This window comes from Penicillium samsonianum (assembly GCF_028829775.1).
Source record: "Penicillium samsonianum strain IBT 33392 chromosome Unknown utg000004l_segment0_segment0, whole genome shotgun sequence".
Lineage (NCBI taxonomy): Eukaryota > Fungi > Ascomycota > Eurotiomycetes > Eurotiales > Aspergillaceae > Penicillium > Penicillium samsonianum.
Genome location: NW_026643262.1, coordinates 2748995 through 2767211, shown reverse-complemented (window position 1 = coordinate 2767211; position 18217 = coordinate 2748995). Strand labels below are relative to the sequence as shown.

Here is an 18217-nt window from a genome sequence, read left to right as displayed (position 1 = left end):
AGATTAAAAATATAAAGTATAAAGAATAGAAATTAAGTGAAAAGGCCGGTTAAATAAAGACGAAACGGAAGTGGAAGAAGGTATTAATCGAAATTAGGAAGTATAGAAGAGCTAAAAAACGCTAGGGAAACTAAATTACTTTTATATTATAGTAGTAAAATGGCTAATTGATTTATCTACTATTTTTAATTAATTAAACTACTATATTATAGGGTAGTAAATAGTGGGTAAAGTATAATATATAAAAAAGGTGCTATTTAGGTGATCCATACTATATGGTTGGCGGACCCTCGCTTACGAGGGTCTATAATTTTAGTAAAAAATGTAAGGGCCGGTTAATAGTCTATATAAAATTAAAGGCTCCTATCTTTCTTTAATATAAAGATAATCGAGTATCCCGCTAGTAACTTAGAGGCGCGGATATAACCTTTTTATAGGTTTTTATCGATATAATCCTTAAATATTCCGGATTCCTTTTAAGATAACTAACAGATAGATTTAAAAGCAGGTTTAATACCTTCTATTATATTAATCTTATAATTAAAGATTCTATACTCTAGTAGTACTCTATCGGCTAGTACTATAAAAATATACTTAAACTCTTAGTATTTATCTAGAATCTTAGATTTATCGCTAGTAATATATAGCTTTTTATATTTAATAATTATATATTCTAGGAGGTCATAGGGGTTAGATAGTAGGAAGGAAAAACTAAAGATAAAAGGTAAGAAAGTAAAGAGATAAAAGGTTATATTTTGTTAATTGAAGTATATTCAATATATAGAAGATATTAACTATATTGAAAAAAATTATTATCTCGGTGGTTATAGTCTTATTTATCTCTTTTGTAAATAGATCTAGATAGATCTAATTAAATATCTTATCGTTATAATAATATATTTAAAATGTATTATAGTTATATTATTAGATTATTATTTTGTAATGTTGCATTTAATAAATTTATTATATAGTTATATTTATTAAATAATTATTTATAATATTGCATTTTAATAATGGTATGGCTCTGTGGTATTAAGCTCTTACAAAGAATACTAGCTGTCAGGCTAGTTCCTATTGGTCAGGCGAGTTGAATAGCAGCAGAGAGGAGAACGTAGTATATTCTTTATATAGAGACTAATTCCTACTAACCGGCCCCTCTTTTTTTTACTAAAAATACGGACCCTCGCAAGCGAGGGTCCTTCACCTATATAAATAAGATCATCTAAATGAACAATCTTTTAAATCCTACCACTTTCTCTTAAATTTTTAACTACCCTACCTACTATACCTAAAGATAATAGAGATATAGAGGATCTGATTCCTAAAGCTATCGACTCTCTCTCTAAGTAATCTAAACTTAATATCTCGAAAACTATATAAGAATTCGTAGTTCTAATTAGACGACTATAACGCCGGTAGTTAGGTAGAAAATCGCTTTTTTTAGCGTTAATCTAACGGTCGGAAACTAAGTCCTAGATAGGAGAAGGCTCCATATAAATATATTAATTACTATAAGTCTATAGGAGTATTAATAAATCGTTATTAAACTACTATTATAGCTAATTTAATTCTTAAATTATAACTATACCGATTTAGCTATAAACCTCCTTTAGATCGGCGACTAATAGCTAAAACGTTTTATAAAATAATATCCTAAGGACTATATATAACGTTAGCGAGCTTTTAATACTAAAAGAGCTTTTATACTTAATAAAACTATAGTAGAAAGGTAGTTTTAAGTAGATCTATAAAAATTGCCTAAATAAGAGTATAACTATTTAGTCTATTAAGCCTAATACTTAATTATTTATTAATAATATCTTTAGCCTAAAGTACTAATTTACCGCCGCTTTTCTCGCTATTAAGCGATAATTAATATAGTTATATTAATAGATTTATAATTATAACTATAGTGCTAGATATTAACTCACTATATACTACTAGAATAGTGTAGTATTCTATAGAATTAATACCTAGTTATAGAATTCTACGCCTTCTATAACTATTTAACTAGCACCCTATCGTTATAGTAGTAGCGGCCTTTAATATATTAAAAATATACTATATATAGTATAGACGATTTAGTAGTAATAATAAAGCCTTTTAGGATTAACTAGTCGTTTAAAAGGTCTATTATTTAGGCTTTAGTAGTATAGTGTTACGCACTGCTAACTGGTCACAGTTAGGTTAGAAGGATTCGGTTATACTTGCCTTATGCTTCTAGGAGGTTATAGGGGTTAGATGGTAGGAAAGAAAAACTAAAGATGAAAGGTAAGAAAGTAAAGAGATAAAAAGGTTGTATTTAGTTAATTGAAGTATATTCAATATAAAGAAGATATTAACCGTGTTGTTAAAAAGATTATTATCTCGGTGGTTATAGTCTTATTTATCTCTTTTGAAAATAGATCTAGATAGATCTAATTAAATGTGTTATCGTCATAATGATAGATTTAAAATGCATTGTATAGTTATATTATTAAATCATTATTTTGTAATGTTGCATTTTAATAAATTCATTATATGGTTATATTATTAAATCATTATTTGTAATGTTGCATTTTTAAACTAAAATGCATTGTATAGTTTAAATCACTTACATGTTATATTAATAGGATTATAATAGTAGAAGTATTAACTTTTAAATATGATAACCCCTTTATAATTATACTTCGCCTTAATCTCTAAACCGATCTCTAGTATAGTATAATTAGTGATTTAACGTATAATTATAAGCCTTTAGTACTATTAACCTATTATACTTAGCGGGCCCTTAAATTTATAAATAAGAAGGATAAAATTAAGAACGCTTCGATAAGGTTATATTATACGTTAGATTCTTAATAAGCTTTATAATACTAATCTAGAAAGCGCTATTATTACCTAAGATATTTATAATTCCTATAAGAAGCTTAATTAACTATTTTTAGCTAGCTAAACGCCGATTTAAGCGCTTTTATAAAAGCTTCTAAGAGACGGTAATTAGATATTTAAGTATAAACTCGATAATTAAAATTATATTTCTACCCTTTTCTATATATATAAAACGAGCGTTTAAATACTATAGATAGGTACTTTTAATAGATTATACCTATAAGATAAATTAATATAGTCTTCTTTTACTAGATATTATCGGCTTTTATACTACTAGGTCTACCTATTATCTTAGCTTTATATTTATATAAGATAAAAAGGAAGATATATATAAAATCATACTTTCTTATCTAGCTAAGGTATATAAATTATTTAGCCTTAACCCCCTATACAATACTTATAGATAAAGAGAAAGCCCTAATAAATACGAGTAGGTAGATCTTTCTAAATATAAAGAATATAATCTACTTATAGTATATTAATATAAATATTATAAAGAAAGCGCGCCTAATTCTATTAGAGTAAGTTAGAAAAGCCCTATAAAAGACTAATTCTATCTAGAATACTAGTTTAATATAAGCCGCTTCTACCTCCTACCGCTATATAAAAACTAAAAAAGAGAAGGAGATCTAGAAAAAGACTAAAAAGGGTTAGAAGAAGATATTAAAGCGATAGAATCGAGTCGTCTTTATCTCTATAATTGATAATTTTAATATATAATAGGGAGTATTTAAAAAGATATATTCCGATTTAATTTTTAGCCCTTTTCTCGACTATATCTAGACTAAATAAATAGACGACTACCTTAAATAATTCCTTTATTTCTATTCAAAGCACTATCTTTATCTTAACGAAATTACTACTTCTTATATAGAGGGAGCCTACTAATTACTAAAACTCGATCTCTAGGTCTCTATAAATAACTTACTAGTAGTGCTTTAGTACTTTAAACGCGCGGTTAAGCGTTAATTTACTAAAATCTAGTATAAAATTACTATAAAGCGTATTAGAAAACTAATATAGCGAGCTTTACCTCTATATACGCTTCTTACTAATCGAGTTTCACTATAAGCGATTTAATTAATAAAGGACGTCTATATAAGATATCTTCTAGAAGGAGAGGATAGTAAGCTACTAATTTACCCCTTATATACCTATAACTCGAAAGAGATAGCGGGATTTCCTTATATTTATATTATTAAGAAGTATAACGATAAGAAGAAATAACTCGAACTAGATATTTTCTATTAATATTAGTATTTATATAGTATAAATAACGCCCCTCCTATCGATCCCTCCCTTCTAGTTTAGGATCCCTTTTATATACGTTAATAAGGGCGACCCTAAGGTATATATAACTCTAGAAGTACCTAGGCTACTTAGGCTTAGAATACCTAGTCTTCCCCTAATCTATTAATATAAGATAACTCTATTTACCGAGATCTATTATTATAGGAAGTAAGTCGAGGCTAGATATAAGGTATAGTATACGGAAATGCTAGTTTAATGGGGGAAGCGGGAATATAAAGGTCTTAGTGGTTAGCTAGGTGCTTAGTATAGCGGGTAGGGACTCGGGGACGATCTCTAGATCGGAATCTAGATCTGATTCTAGATATATAAAGCCTAGGGAGGCTATATTAACGATAGTAATAATGGATTTGATAAAGAAAGTGATAAAAAAATGGGTAGGAAGAGAGTAGATTAATATATATAAACTAGAATTAGAATATCAATTTGTTTGATCCTATCTATATATATATACGGAGTGTTATATATAAATTGTAGGTATCTGCCGTCTTACTAGTATTATATAGGTAGTTTAACACGAAGATGGTGTGGAGAGCGGTAGGCAGAAGCAGGCATCAATTCAGTGTCGCACCCAATCGGGAAGGCGGTACTGAAAATTCAGGCCAGGGGGGTCGCATTACGGAGAGGGGGGGGGTATACCAATCCCCTTTAAATAAATAAAAGTGGACTATAATATTGTATATAGTTAAATCTAATACTTCTACTATTATAATCCTATTAATATAATATATAAGTGATTTAAATCATATAATACATTATTAAAATGTAATATTACAAATAATGATTTAATAAATATAACTATATAATGCATTTATTAAAATGTAACATTATAAATAACTATACAATACATATATATTGCCGTACTGCATATTTCTTCGTTATAACTCTCTAATAAAAACCATACCATCCCCCCCCAGTTTAACAGAACAACCTATAAAGAACTTTCCGATCTTTTCAGTAACAGTGAGTCTATTCGTCCACTTATAATGGTTCGTTTTATATATGGCTACATCGAGTGACACTTTAGCAAATATGGCAGCTTAAGAAACATATTTGAGTTGATATCAGTCTTAGGCGCAATCCAAAGTTGATGTCATATAACATACTACAGGCATTGATCATATTCGTCATCATATTCCAAAGCGGTATTAGCAAAGCGATATTCATGCCTCTCCACCTCCCCAGGGTCTATGGGTATAGTGACCAAAGGCGACCTGAAACCAATCCAATATCACCTCAGACTAAGCAGGGCGATCAGCGGAAACTAATTTCTCATGGTGCGGGTGCTGGGGGAGGGGCATCAGGCTTTTTTTCCATTTTAGGACCCCCTTTGCCCCCCCGGCGATTGGTCCCACCTAACATCCACATCGCGAAACTTCCGGGGACATCTGGTCCTCTGGCCTTAGCTTTTTTAGAACCTAGAGAAAAGGTAAGCGCATGTCTCTAAAAGTGTTTGAAAGCGACATTCTTACCATCTGCTTTCTTTTTCGGCTCGGCGGGCGGATCTGCAGGTTTTACCGGGGCAGGCCCTGGCGCAGGGGGAGGGTCTTCCTTTGGCTTTTCGGGAATTGGCCACATGTGCATAGTGATAGCCCAGTCAGGCTCGACCACAGTTTCCCAAACCTGTGGGAGGATAATGTCGCCATTCGGACCAATAAGATCATAATGGCCCTCAGCCACATGAGGTCCAATAACTTCAATATGGAGGAAAGCCTGCCGGATGAGCTCTTCCATTCCCTGTAACCACAGTTAGAATAAGAAAACTCTATATAACCGGAGCGAGGGGTTGACATACCTGCCAGGTAGCACATAGTTCAAATGGAAAGCTGAATTTTCTCCCAACAGCGTCCTTGAATTTTATAGGCTGCTTCTTCTCTGGGGGTGGCGGCGGTTCGGCAGCTTTAGCAGCCGCCTCAGCAGCCGCTGCGGCCGCTTTATCAGCTGCTTCCTTGGCCGCGGCCGTTGCCGCTGCTGCTGCTTCAGAAGCGGCTGTGGCAGTGGCTTTCTCTGCCTCCTCCTTAGCCTTTGCGGCATCCTCTGCAGCCTTTTTTCGGCATCTGCTCGAGCAAGCGCTGCAGCTTCCAGGGTAATCTTCCTATCATGCGCGGTCTGCGCCTCCTGAGCTGCTTTCTCAGCGGCCGCGCGTTCAATAGCCTGCTTTTTGGCGAGCTCTTTCGCTTCGCGGTCTAGACGGTCGTCCAAAATCAACTTCTCTAGCCTCGCAATCTGCTCATCCTTGGCAGTGTCGACTGGTGGAGGCGGCGGTGGAGGGGGAGCAGGTTCAGGGGCTGGAGCCGGAGCCGGAGCAGGTTCGGGAGCAGGCGTCGGGGGTGGGGGGATTTAGGTTCAGGTTGCACTGGAGGAGAAGGCACTGGGGGATAGGGGGGCCAATAATGAGGAGGCATCATGCCCGGGATTGGTCCCCCGAAGTAGCCGGGTTGATCACGATAGAAACCAGTCTGACCATAGGCCATCATCTCATGAGAATATCCAGGGTAAGGGGAGTGGGCACCGTGAGGACCCATCGCGTGCGGCATTGGCGGCTGCATTGGCTGCATTGGGTTGTGCGGATTGTGCAGCTGAGGCGGCTGGCGAGGCGCATGTCGTGGATGAAGTTGGGGTTGATCGGGAAGAAAATGAGACCCCGGTTGGAATTGAGGCGGGTATCCATAGGGCGGAGGAGCACCGTAGGGGTTGGGTTGGCCCGGGTGAGGAATTCTCATGAGTTCTGATGTAATCGGGGGAGGATTGTAGTGGGTATACGGGCCATGGCCCGGGGGTGGGGGAGGAGGGTATGGGGTGTAAGATGGACCAGAGGACTGGCTGGGAGCGTATGCAGCAGGGGCGGGTGGCATAGGTTGTTGCCACCCCCTCCGATCATTTCGACCAAAATTGGGAGGGTACTCGTCGGCGGAATCGGCACTATCGGGAGAATCTGGTGATTGTTGTCTTCGGCCTCGAGGGGCGAACGACTGATGTTCTGGGCCCATACGTCGCGATGTTGGGCGACGGCCCGAAGCGGAGCGTGAACCGTGGGGCGGACGACTGCGGTGCGAAGTTCTTGGTCGGGAGGCTGAATCAGATGGTTTCAATTCATCCGGATATGGCAAATGCGCCCACTCATCATAATCCTGGTACTCATGACTTTCTAACTCGGAAGATGTAGGTACATGGACACCAGACGAGCCCTCGTCGTCGGAGTAAGAGCGATCCGAACCGTGGGGGTCTGGATCAATCGAGATACTGAGCCTGTAGAGAGAGAGAAAGAGAGAGTAAGGGTGAGAAAGTGAGTTTTCTTAAAGAAGGGGGGGAGGGATATGGGGATATGGGGATATAGGGAAAAACAAAACCCAAACATACGTCATAGAGACAATGAGAAGCCTCGGGGAATATAAATATAGATATATCAAGGACTTGTCCTCTCACTCTCTCGCATGCGCGAAGTGAGGAGGGAATACCCAAAGTAGGGTTTGACCAGTTGTGAGTTTGGAGAGGAAGAAATGTCCAGGTCAAAATGATCGCGGGGGGGAATTGTTGCGCATGGACTATTTTTTGTCCCCCTTCCTTTTTTTTCCCCCTTCTGTTTTTCTTTTAATCTGACCTCTTTAAATAGAGTAGAATGAACAGAAGAATAAAAGAGAGAAATAAAAAGGATATAAAATAGTCCCTTCTTAAAAGGGATAGGAGGGATAGATAGGAGGGATTGGGAGGATCGGATTGCAAAGTAGGAGTATACGAATTATGTAGGGGGAAAAAAAAAAGAAAAAAGAAAAACAAAGTCCAGGGTATATCTATGTAGAGAAAGAAAAAAAGTAGAAACCAAAAAAAGAGAAGAGTCCTTTTTTAGTTCTCAAATATGACCTTTATTAGGCCCGTTGGGCATTTTTTTTTTGTGTGTGTTTTCTTCTTCTTTTTCCTTTTTTTTTGACACATTCTGCTGCCCAAACGAAAATGCCCAATATCTATCTATACTCTCTTAAAAAAATCCACTCTTCTCCATACCTTACTCCATACATGTACACTAACATCATGGAACACTCTAGACATATCTGTTTTATTAGGGTATTCTCGAATCAAAAGGCTTAGTTTTAAGCCGCCTGCATATTACTTCACTGGCGATTCAGTAGCTCTTTGGCTGCAATCAGCTCACTTCGACTCGATGCCCAATGTTGGTCATCGATCGACCGTGACTCAACAATCTCGCCCAACTTTAGAAGCGCAAAGGCCTTCAATCGTTCTAGGGTCTTCTTGGGAAGTTGACCTGATACGCCTGCGTAAGCATTGTCAAGCATCCGGCTTGAGGCCTACGGGGAAACCTGGGTTAGAATGAAATGAGTCACCATTATTTGCTGACTTACTAAAGTTAACCCATAGAATCCTCGTAGGTAGTCGTCACAAAGCTCAATGCTTCGACTGAAGTGCTGCACCGACCTCCCAAGGAGCCGGGGTGCGTCCCCATCGGAGGCGCAGACGTATAGCAGTTCACCGAGACGGGAGTGGATCTTACATTTTGATGTTAGTGACCGTAATCCCAAGATATATATATCTAGATATAAAAAAAAAGGTGCATCATGCATACATTCCAAGAGTTAGGAGCGATGAGTAAAGCCTCCTCGAGGCTAAAAATGGCTTGGGAACCCAACCCTTGAGACTGATACAAGTCGGCGAGTTCACACCAGGCTTCTGCATCAGTAGGGATGGCATCGAGGAGTTGAATAAGACCGGAGATTGCGTCGGATGGTCGGTTGAGCGAGCGTAATAATGCTACCCGGCGCTTCATGATGGGCTGTGTGTATGGTTAGTCTTTGCATGGCCCATAACCACAGGACCTGTAACCAATACTAACCACATTCACTGGACTCTGTGACAGGGTGTTGTCGTATTCCTGCAGGCATTTTTCTAGCGCCGACTGATCCTTGGCGGTTGCCTCCTCGTACAGGCCTCGAAGTCCCATAATCCTTTCATTAGAGGGTCCAAACCGGAGGCTGAGACGATTCAGGCAGGTATGTGCTGACTGGTCATCTCCCGTCCGAAGACAGGCCAACAGTAGCTGCTCTAATCGTGCATAGTAATCTGCGGTTTCTGAAGACTTGGATGAGGTAACTCCGGACCCGGATTCTTGGCCGAGGATTGCTGGTGCTTGTTGAGCAAGATGAAGAGCAGAGATCAGATCCGATCCGCTGATCTCGCGGACATCAGCGACGGGACCAGCCATAATAGACTGTCAAGAATGATATTACAGCTTCAAAAGACCTTTTCTTTTTTAAAAAAACTTGCAAGTCGAGAGCAGGGGTGATCCAATTAGGACAGATGTTGGAGAGAACAGAGTGCACCGGAGCTTAATTGGCCACAGTCCCGTGATCCGATCTCTTATCGGGGATTCCCCCAAACGCCAACTCTCCACCCCGCGGAGCTCGGGATGCTTGCACTCACTTACATCTTTCATTCTCGTCCTGAACCATGGCTGATCTGACAGCCCAATTTCTAATGCACCTCCAGTCTTGATAGGGGGCTTCATTATTATTATTATTCTTCTCTCGACTTGACCTTGTGACAATTGATAACTCTTGACACGATGTGGGCACCCCCATGTTTTTGCCCTAGATTGGCCAATCCTAATCCCAGTACCCTAGGTTCGAGAAATCGCTTTATGACCTTATCAAAGGTCTCCGGGGTCATAAGGGAGGTGAAAATGAGTACATCCAGAGTTCCTTGCGTGAATGCAAGGCCGAGATCAAAACACAAGACATGGGTACTAACTCCCACCTATTCACCCACCAATGGACTTGACGCTAATATTAAATAGACAAAAAGGCTACAGCCCTCTTGAAGCTCATCTATCTTGAAATGTTTGGGTATGACATGTCATGGGCATCTTTTCACGTTCTCGAAGTCATGTCATCCGCCAAATACCTCCAGAAAAGAGTCGGGTATCTCGGAGCAGTACAGAGCTTTCGACCAGACACTGAAGTTCTGATGCTAGCAACCAATTTGCTGAAGAAGGTTTGTACTTTGCATGGCTTCAAATTCCCCTTAGTCGCTAATGCTCTTCGCAGGATATTGTCACCTCCAGTATTCCCAACATGTCACTTCCTCTGATTACTTTGCCGCACATTATTACACCTTCCCTAGCAATGTCCTTGCTTCCTGATTTACTCTCCCGACTTTCACACTCAAGCCCTGTGGTGCGCAAGAAAACGATTGTCTGTCTTTATAGGCTTGCTTTGGTGTATCCCGAAGCTTTGAAGTTGGCCTGGCCCAAGATAAAAGACCATTTGATGGACGATCAAGAAGATGGAAGTGTCACTACTGCGGCCATCAACGTCGTTTGTGAGCTTGGTTGGCGACGACCTCATGACTTCCTCCCTTTGGCACCTCGATTCTTTGAGCTTCTGGTTGATAGCGGCAATAATTGGATGGCTATCAAAATCATCAAACTTGTTAGTCCCCCTAGCCTCCACACCCATGGAATAACTGTCTTCTGAGCACCCTCTGACTTTTCTAGTTTGCAACATTAACCCCGCTAGAGCCAAGGCTGACTCGCAAACTCCTGCGTCCATTGACGAATATTATTCAAACTACATCTGCAATGTCTCTGCTCTATGAATGTATCAATGGCATCATCCAAGGGGGCATTCTGGACGGAGAAGAGGATCTCCAGGAAAGGGACGAAGTTGCCACTCTTTGCGTTGGGAAATTGCGGGGTATGATAGTTATGGATAGTGACCCTAATCGTGAGTATCCTTCATCGCGTTTCTATATATGATCGCTGACCATCGAGGCAGTCAAATATGTCGCACTTCTTGCGTTGAACCGCATTGTTGCCACGCACCCAACGTTGGTTTCCATGCAGCAGGACGTCATTATGGATTGCCTGGATGATGCGGACGTTTCTATTCGATTACAGGCTTTAGAGCTTGCCGTTGGAATGGTCAGCAGTGATTCTCTCCAGTCAGTCGTGAACCGTCTACTAGATCAGCTGCAACAAGCCTCTGTCCCTACAGCTGAATTGATTGATTCGCCCGAAACCTCCGAAAGCCCTAAACCCCCAACCTTATGGCCCAGCGACTACCAGACTGAGGTTGTTCACCGGATCCTGGATCTTTGTTCTCAAAAGAACTACTCTGAGATTGTTGATTTTGAGTGGTATGTCGCTGTATTAGTACAGCTAGTCGGGCTTCTCCCACCATCGGAGAGTGAAGACGATTGGGGCCATCCGAAAGAGCAAGAGGCTATACCCAATTGGAGGATGAACACTGCGCTTCGAATAGGGACAGAGATTCGCAATGTTGCCGTAAGGGTAAAAGGTGTGCGCATGGAGGCCACAAGAGCAGCCGAGTCTCTCATGTTTGTCGACAACAGATCAACTTTTTTCCCATCCGGTTCAACTATCGGCGATGGTGTTTTAGGCCCTGTCGCCTGGGTTGTCGGTGAATATGCTGAATATCTGCTGTCACCTAATCGGACACTACTTTCATTGATCGACATCTCTAATGCATCGCTTCCCACCAGAAGTCTTTCTCTATTTTTGCAAGCCATTCCAAAAGTGTTTGTTCAGGTTAGCCAGACCAGCCAACCAGGAGATCTTTGGAAAAGTGAGATGTCGCTTTTACTTGCTCGAGTTGTTGAGTTCCTCGAGGGTTTGGCGGCCCATCCTGATCTGGATGTCCAAGAGCGAGCCATCGAGTTCCTAGAAGTCCTCCGCCTGGCAGCTGAGGCATTGACTTCCGATACCCAGGAAATCCCATTTCTTCTCGCCTCGGTCATACCCAACCTATTTACAGGGCTCGAACTCAACCCTGTCGCGATGAGTGCCCAGAGGAAGGTTGTCTTGCCGGATAGTCTTCGCCTAGAGGAGCCATTCAGCTACGATCTGCCAGGACTTTTCCGCAACCTGGACAGCCCATCACCGCACGAGTCAAAGTCTTGGGAAACGTCAGATTTCTATCATCTTCCTGAACTCTTGTCTCCCAACAAGCAGACTCGTGACCTTGCACCGGTTGATTTGCAGCCCCATGCGTCATATCAAGACTTTACCGGTGCTCCGGTGGAATCCTCTACTGCAACACAAAGAAGAGTGCTCGAGCGCAGGGAACGCTTCAAGGATGACCCCTTCTATATTGCTCCTTCCGGAGAGTCGACTGGCACATCTACGCCATTCCATGAAGCTTTAAACACATCCAATGGCGAGGTCTTGGACATTGATTCCATCCCCATAGTGGACTTGAAGTTGGGAGATGAACAGCTCAGCCATGTTGATTTCGATCGCCAAAGAAGTCGTCGACCCCCTGTGAGCAAATTGGTAGTTGCTGGCGATGAGACCTTTGAAACCCAAAACTCTTTGACAGACACCTCCAGGCCCAAGGGTGCTGGTGATGACCACCATACGTATAAGCGCTCTTTACTCCAAGTTGACTCGAGCAGCCTAGGAAATTTGTCCTTTGCAAAAGGCCCATCTCCGCAAGTTTCCGCAGATGAAGGGGACACAGAAATGGCCCGAGCAATGCAACAAGTGGAGGAAGTACGATTGCGGATGCAGCGAGCATCGGAGCGAATCCAACTAGAGGGCACTCCGGCAGAAGGAACACTAGTCAAGAAGAAGAAGAAGACGAAGAAGCACGTTACTTCAGACCGAGACGCCGGCACAGTGGTTGAAGGTCCTACGGAGCCTGCAATAGGGAAGAAGAAGAAGAGAAAGAAGAAGACTCCGGAATCAGAAAAGCTACCAGGCGAGAATTGAATATCTTCCAGGCCGGCGGAGTAAATCTTGCAACACGTGTGGTATTTGGCTCAAGCAGCAACAGTGAGATACAATCAAATAATACATATTTCAAAAAAAAGAAAAAAAGAGCTCTGTGACATGCGAACCATCTTGATTTTGATATTCATTTGTTTTCAAATCCATCCCTTGTTCCCTGGTCCATTGACTACTCGACGTGAGTGGGATCGGATAGGAGTATGAGGGATGGTCGATCATGCTGACTCGAAACATATCGGAAGGTTTTAAGCTAGGGTATTAGCGCAGTAGGGGAATCGTCGCTTGAAGTCCATTTTATCCTGTGATTCGGGTGAACCATGAGACCACGGTGGACCAAAGGTCAGGGACAATTCGTAGGAGCTCTAGGAGTAGACCGCCGCAAACAACAAAAGCAAGTAGCACTGGAGAATCTTCAGCATGGTTCAACTTAACAGTGGAGTTAGATACATACCAACCCAGCTTGCTGAAAGAGGCGACTTTGTGTTCTTCTTCGGTTTAATTGTGGTTGGCGCCTTTCCTCTCTTCGCGGCCTCGGTCTTCGCGAAGCGGTCGTTTGCTCGACGCTGCTGTGGTGTTTGTGCCTGGCATGTGTTAATCATCATCCATAAGATTACAACCTTTACACCTACCATGGTGGGTTATGTAGGGGAGAGATTTGAGAGAGATAGATGGATGGGGAAGGGATTGATTCAAGACGTGAATGTGCCGGCAAAAAAAAGGCCACGTTGTTTTTTGAGGAGACACGTTACTATATACATAGTACACTTTTGAGGGGAAACCCCCTGAAATTAAGTGGTTTTAATCCCTAGACTAATTGTGCTACGCATGTGCAGAATAAATTTATATATAGCTCTCAACTCAATGGATTCAACACCATACTCAAGTTGTCCTAATATTCCTACAAAAGAAAAAGAAGCTATAGACAAAAATAGATATAGAGAGAAGAGTTTGGTTTGGATCTGATTTAGTCTCCACCATAAAGTACATACCTTTCTATACTAGCGAAGATATCGGATTCTGTTCTTTTGCTGTCTACAGGAGATAGCGTCGTCCATGGATGCATACTATATGGTAGTATGGTAGTATGGATATACATGATGTGGATGTACTTTGTATACGAAATCAACATTCTAAAGGCGGCGTGGAGCAGCGGAGAACAAGGCGGTCAGGGATGACATCAGTAGACTTAGTCATCTTAGTCAGGCTCGGACCGACCTCAGGAGCCCTGCCCAGGTGTGGAGATCGACCTTGGGAGGTTGGGAGGTCAGGTACAAAAATACCTATGGTACACTTCAAGATACAACTAATTTGATGCATAGCACACGGCGTGGCCATTGGCTTGTCTTTCAATATTATTCCTACTTTGTCATGAATATCCGGCATTGTAATATCACTACACTAATGTTCAATATCCAGAATATATCGGATATCTCGATTGATTGTGTCTGTACATCAATGGGCCGTTATCATTGAAGAAGCGGCTTCCACTCGATCTGCTCACTGGCCGAGTCACCGAGAAGATCTGTAGAGCCCACACTAGTAGTCACGCCACTCCCTGGCCTATCCTGCCATGATGTGTGCTGACCAGGTGATACTGTCCCGATTTTCGCCTGCGAACTTAGTGATAGCGGTTTGCGAGGAACTGTCGGTCGGATTTTCCCCGTTTCAACCGCCTGGGGTGCTAAAGGCCCCGTGGGCGACTCAAAAGTGTCGCGTCGCGGAGGTAGCATAGGCTTCTTCCTCGTACCTTGAACAGGGTCGGTGTTTCTGTTCTTTACCGGGCCTGGGCCTCGTACCCAATCGACATCTGCAGAAAATGGATTGGATTTGCGTTGGGGATTTGGAATATACCCTTGCTTTGGTGGTTGTACTGTTGCTTTTACTGGTGCGCCTGTCATGCGTTAGCAACCCCACCATATCCACAGACCGAAAACACTCACCATTATCTAGCCACCATCGGCTTCTATCAGAGCTTGTTGGAGGCAGCCCCGGTGCGATAGGAATATATGGTGTGGTTTCGTCATCATCCAGGTCCAAAAGAGAGACAGAGTCTACGAGAGAAGTGTGACCGTGGCCCTGTTTCTCCTCGTATATCGATCGCCTGAGACTTTCTTTCAGTGCATGATCGACAATATCAATGACACAATCAAAGGTTGCCCAGACGGGGCGGTGGTCAGACACTTTCAAATCTGCAGTTTGGTAGTTTGTTTGCCGCAGATTGCTCCCTCTCCATAAGATTCGGTCACACCATGCAGGGATCCGTGCTTTCTCACTGCCATATGTTAGTTACCTCTTGGTTATATCCACAGGGTACTCACGATGTATCATAGTTGTCTCTTCCAACGTCGTACTTATAAGTCGGTGGGAACTCAATTGGGCCTTCTGAATAGAACTGGAACACTCTGCCTGCTACCATCTGTAGATTCAACTGCTGTTGTTAGACCAGCGTCGGGTGCCAACAAGTTATTTGACTTACTTGATCATTGTCGTATAACCTTTGGTAGTCTCGCTGCAAGATGAGATCTCTTACGCTTGGGTTGCCCAATCCAATTCGATAGTTGAAATCACCCAACCAGATAACTGCATCATGATCAGCGATTGACCGGTTCTTTTGGAACCTTAGCCCCCGGTCGATGATCTCGTAGTCCCTGTTTCTTTCATCGTAGTTTGCAAAGCCGGCAGCAAGATGAGCGGTAACGAAGCAAACACTCGTGTTAGAGAAGTCGAAGCGAACAGCACAGCCGCCCTTGTTGCCAGCAATCCCAGAGAGGCCGGTCTGTGGATACCGGTTAGTTGGAACAACCCCTTTAAAAATCCGGAATGACTTGAAATAACTTGCCTTCTTCACACTTCCTTCAACATTCTTGATGTACTTCAGTGAATCTTCTTTCACATAAAGTAAAACGGCAGCGCCGACCAGCTGACCACTTCTCAAGTGGACGTATTTTCCAGTCCCTTTCATCTTCGAATGGGCGTTTAAACAATCGTGGACCGCTCTTTCCCAGACCTTACGGGTGCTGGGATCGGTGGACATAATCTGCTGAGGGCTCAGAGCGACAATTTCCTGGAATCCGACAACAAAGATTGCCGGGTCTTCGTGGGACTTATCCGACTCTGGGAAAAGCCACGGAGTGAGATCAGTACCTGGGCCTTCATCGCGTCCATTCACATTGAAAGTGCCGACCCAGAACCGGACTTGTTTGCGCGAAGAATATTCTGGAGTTCGGCAATTCAACTCCTCCATAACCAAATCATTGATTGGATCGTAGAGGTATACAGGGAGTTGATTTGTTAGCCTCCCCAAGAGGAGATCAATTGTCCTCTGTCTAGCTTTGTCTGTAAAATTGTTGACATAAAGTCGAGTGGCACTCTTCCGCGCATCTGCAAGGGCCCCCGCAAGTGACATCTTTCCGTGTCGGGTGAAAGAGGATTTGAGGGCGCCAGTCCCGGCATAAATCTTCGAAAGAGCATCACCGTTGTCAGCCCAAATGGTCGAATGCCGAACCTGCATGTCTGAGCTGAGCCTGCCGCCTTGCTGCGATAAAAAGGACTCTAATGCCATAAAACTGATGATGGTCTGGACGAGGTTTGTTCTATCCAGGCAATCCAAGCAATTGGTCCGAAAAACTCCCTCTTGCTGTAAAACGACCGAAGAGCTGTTCACTGTATCATCTCTGTCGTAGGGAGTTTTGTTGGGACGACGTGAATCTTCCGACAAAAAATACGAAAACTCATCTAATGAGTTGATAAGCTCATGTTTGATCTGAGAGCTGGCTTCGTATCCCGAAGGACCTCGAGTCTCAGCAAGAAAATCATATTCGGTTAGTCGTAAGAGACTCCGACGTGGAGAGGTCCCATCGCCTTCTTTCTGTCGGGTTGAGCTCTTGCTGATGTGCTGTCGAAACTTTGACGACAACTCTGCTTCCCCAGGCTTCAGCTCACTTAGCAGATTTACCACATGTACTGCGCCATACTCCAACTCCAGGGATTCAAAATGTTTGTTGAATGCGTGCTGGGTTGCGTCGCTCGACCGCGTGACCTCGATCTTTTGCTGGCCCGGAATGAGGCCTGGGGCTTGTTCCCAGAAAATAGGCACCGAGCCTCGGACTTGAGCGTATGAAAATACAATGCCCGGTGAAACCCACAGAATAGTTTCGGTTTCCACAAAATTGGCAACATTCCCATCATCATCAATGCCCCTCGAGTTAAACCTCGTACCAGCACGGCGAGAAGCTTGTCGGGATATGATTGTCAACATCGAAGGGAAGTTTGTCCGCACATGAGGAAGGATTGAAACCGTCGCTGGTACCTTGAGTGTACTGGCAAATCCACGGATAACACAAGTTAACATCTGCGATGCATCTAATTTGGCCTTATCGGACGGTGGCAGGTGGCTCCGGAACAAGAGAAGCGGACTGATCATGTAAGAATTCCACAGCATATCTTCATCGAGGGTGTCGATGTCGAATGCCATAGGTTTGTTAGCCCTTGCAATATTGTTAGTTGAAGGAGATCGGCTAGTGAAGAGAGCAAGGAGCTGATAGCTTACCGGTCTTGCAGGCGATCTGTGAGGTTGAAATCGAGACTGTAATAGAAAGTTCCATCTCCAAGGAGCTTCTTCAACGCCAGAAAGGGATGGTCAGTTACCACATCCTTCCCATCAGTGCTAAGTCCCTCCTCGGCGGCGAATTGAGACCCGGTCTCATGGTCTAGGCCGTACTCGTATTCTGAACGGTTGAGACAATCTGATATCATTAGCAATAATTCGGTCAGAGGGTTGCACGGGAAACACACAGAAGCCTACATTGTCAATTCTTGACACGGTTTCTCCAGGTCTCACAGTGGCAGCTTGCGAGGAGCTGGTGACGACGCAGACAAACACATCTTCGTTGAGAGTAACAAGGCCAAGGGTACCATGTCCATATCCTAATGGCCTATAGCCTTTCAGGTCCACTGCCTCTAAATCCGAGAACTCAACTTGACAGCGTGGGCTGTCCTTCGCACTGGTATCTGTCGACGTGTAGTGGAACACTAGGGCATGTTCTGACGAGACCAGTGCAATTGTACGTTGAGGTTGATCTCGACAGAGAACCCGGAGATTCGACATGACGCGAGAGAAATCAGAGTGCGGGGAGAAGCAATGGCATTGCTTACTTCCACATCAATAGTTTTATCCTATTTCGGCGATTTATATATCCCAGAGAAGAACGACTTCACCCCAAGAGCCAGAACAAAGCGAAGAAATACCTTCAAACCTTCAATATCCTCAACGAAATATTT

General features: G+C 42.8%; 5 protein-coding genes across 5 annotated transcripts; 1 reads left to right on the top strand and 4 right to left on the bottom strand.

Annotated features, from left to right (window-relative positions):
- Positions 1-5451: 5451 nt before the first annotated feature.
- Positions 5452-7544, bottom strand: N7471_007975 (uncharacterized protein; the record flags this gene model as incomplete). The annotated part of the gene is made up of 5 exons (XM_057280694.1): positions 5452-5597; positions 5652-5916; positions 5975-6236; positions 6430-7428; positions 7540-7544. 5 exons carry the CDS (start codon positions 7542-7544, stop codon positions 5452-5454), a joined length of 1677 nt encoding a protein of 558 aa, XP_057134954.1.
- A 744-nt stretch (positions 7545-8288) lies between these two features.
- On the bottom strand, positions 8289-9394 carry N7471_007974 (uncharacterized protein; the record flags this gene model as incomplete). The annotated part of the gene is made up of 4 exons (XM_057280693.1): positions 8289-8483; positions 8538-8681; positions 8759-8965; positions 9026-9394. 4 exons carry the CDS (start codon positions 9392-9394, stop codon positions 8289-8291), a joined length of 915 nt encoding a protein of 304 aa, XP_057134953.1.
- A 419-nt stretch (positions 9395-9813) lies between these two features.
- Positions 9814-12919, top strand: N7471_007973 (putative AP-3 complex subunit delta; the record flags this gene model as incomplete). Its single annotated transcript, XM_057280692.1, has 5 exons — positions 9814-9931; positions 9986-10182; positions 10236-10619; positions 10685-10913; positions 10965-12919. Coding segments are annotated over 5 exons (2883 nt in total), but the record flags the coding sequence as incomplete, so codon positions are not given.
- Positions 12920-13231: 312 nt separating this feature from the next.
- Positions 13232-13569, bottom strand: N7471_007972 (RAMP4 family protein; the record flags this gene model as incomplete). The annotated part of the gene is made up of 3 exons (XM_057280691.1): positions 13232-13338; positions 13389-13518; positions 13567-13569. The coding sequence occupies 3 exons, from the start codon at positions 13567-13569 to the stop codon at positions 13232-13234; spliced, it is 240 nt and encodes a 79-aa protein (XP_057134951.1).
- Positions 13570-14403: 834 nt separating this feature from the next.
- N7471_007971 (SacI domain and endonuclease/exonuclease/phosphatase family protein) lies at positions 14404-18044 on the bottom strand (the record flags this gene model as incomplete). The annotated part of the gene is made up of 7 exons (XM_057280690.1): positions 14404-14828; positions 14878-15209; positions 15256-15365; positions 15414-15713; positions 15777-17424; positions 17487-17682; positions 17732-18044. 7 exons carry the CDS (start codon positions 18042-18044, stop codon positions 14404-14406), a joined length of 3324 nt encoding a protein of 1107 aa, XP_057134950.1.
- Positions 18045-18217: the final 173 nt, after the last annotated feature.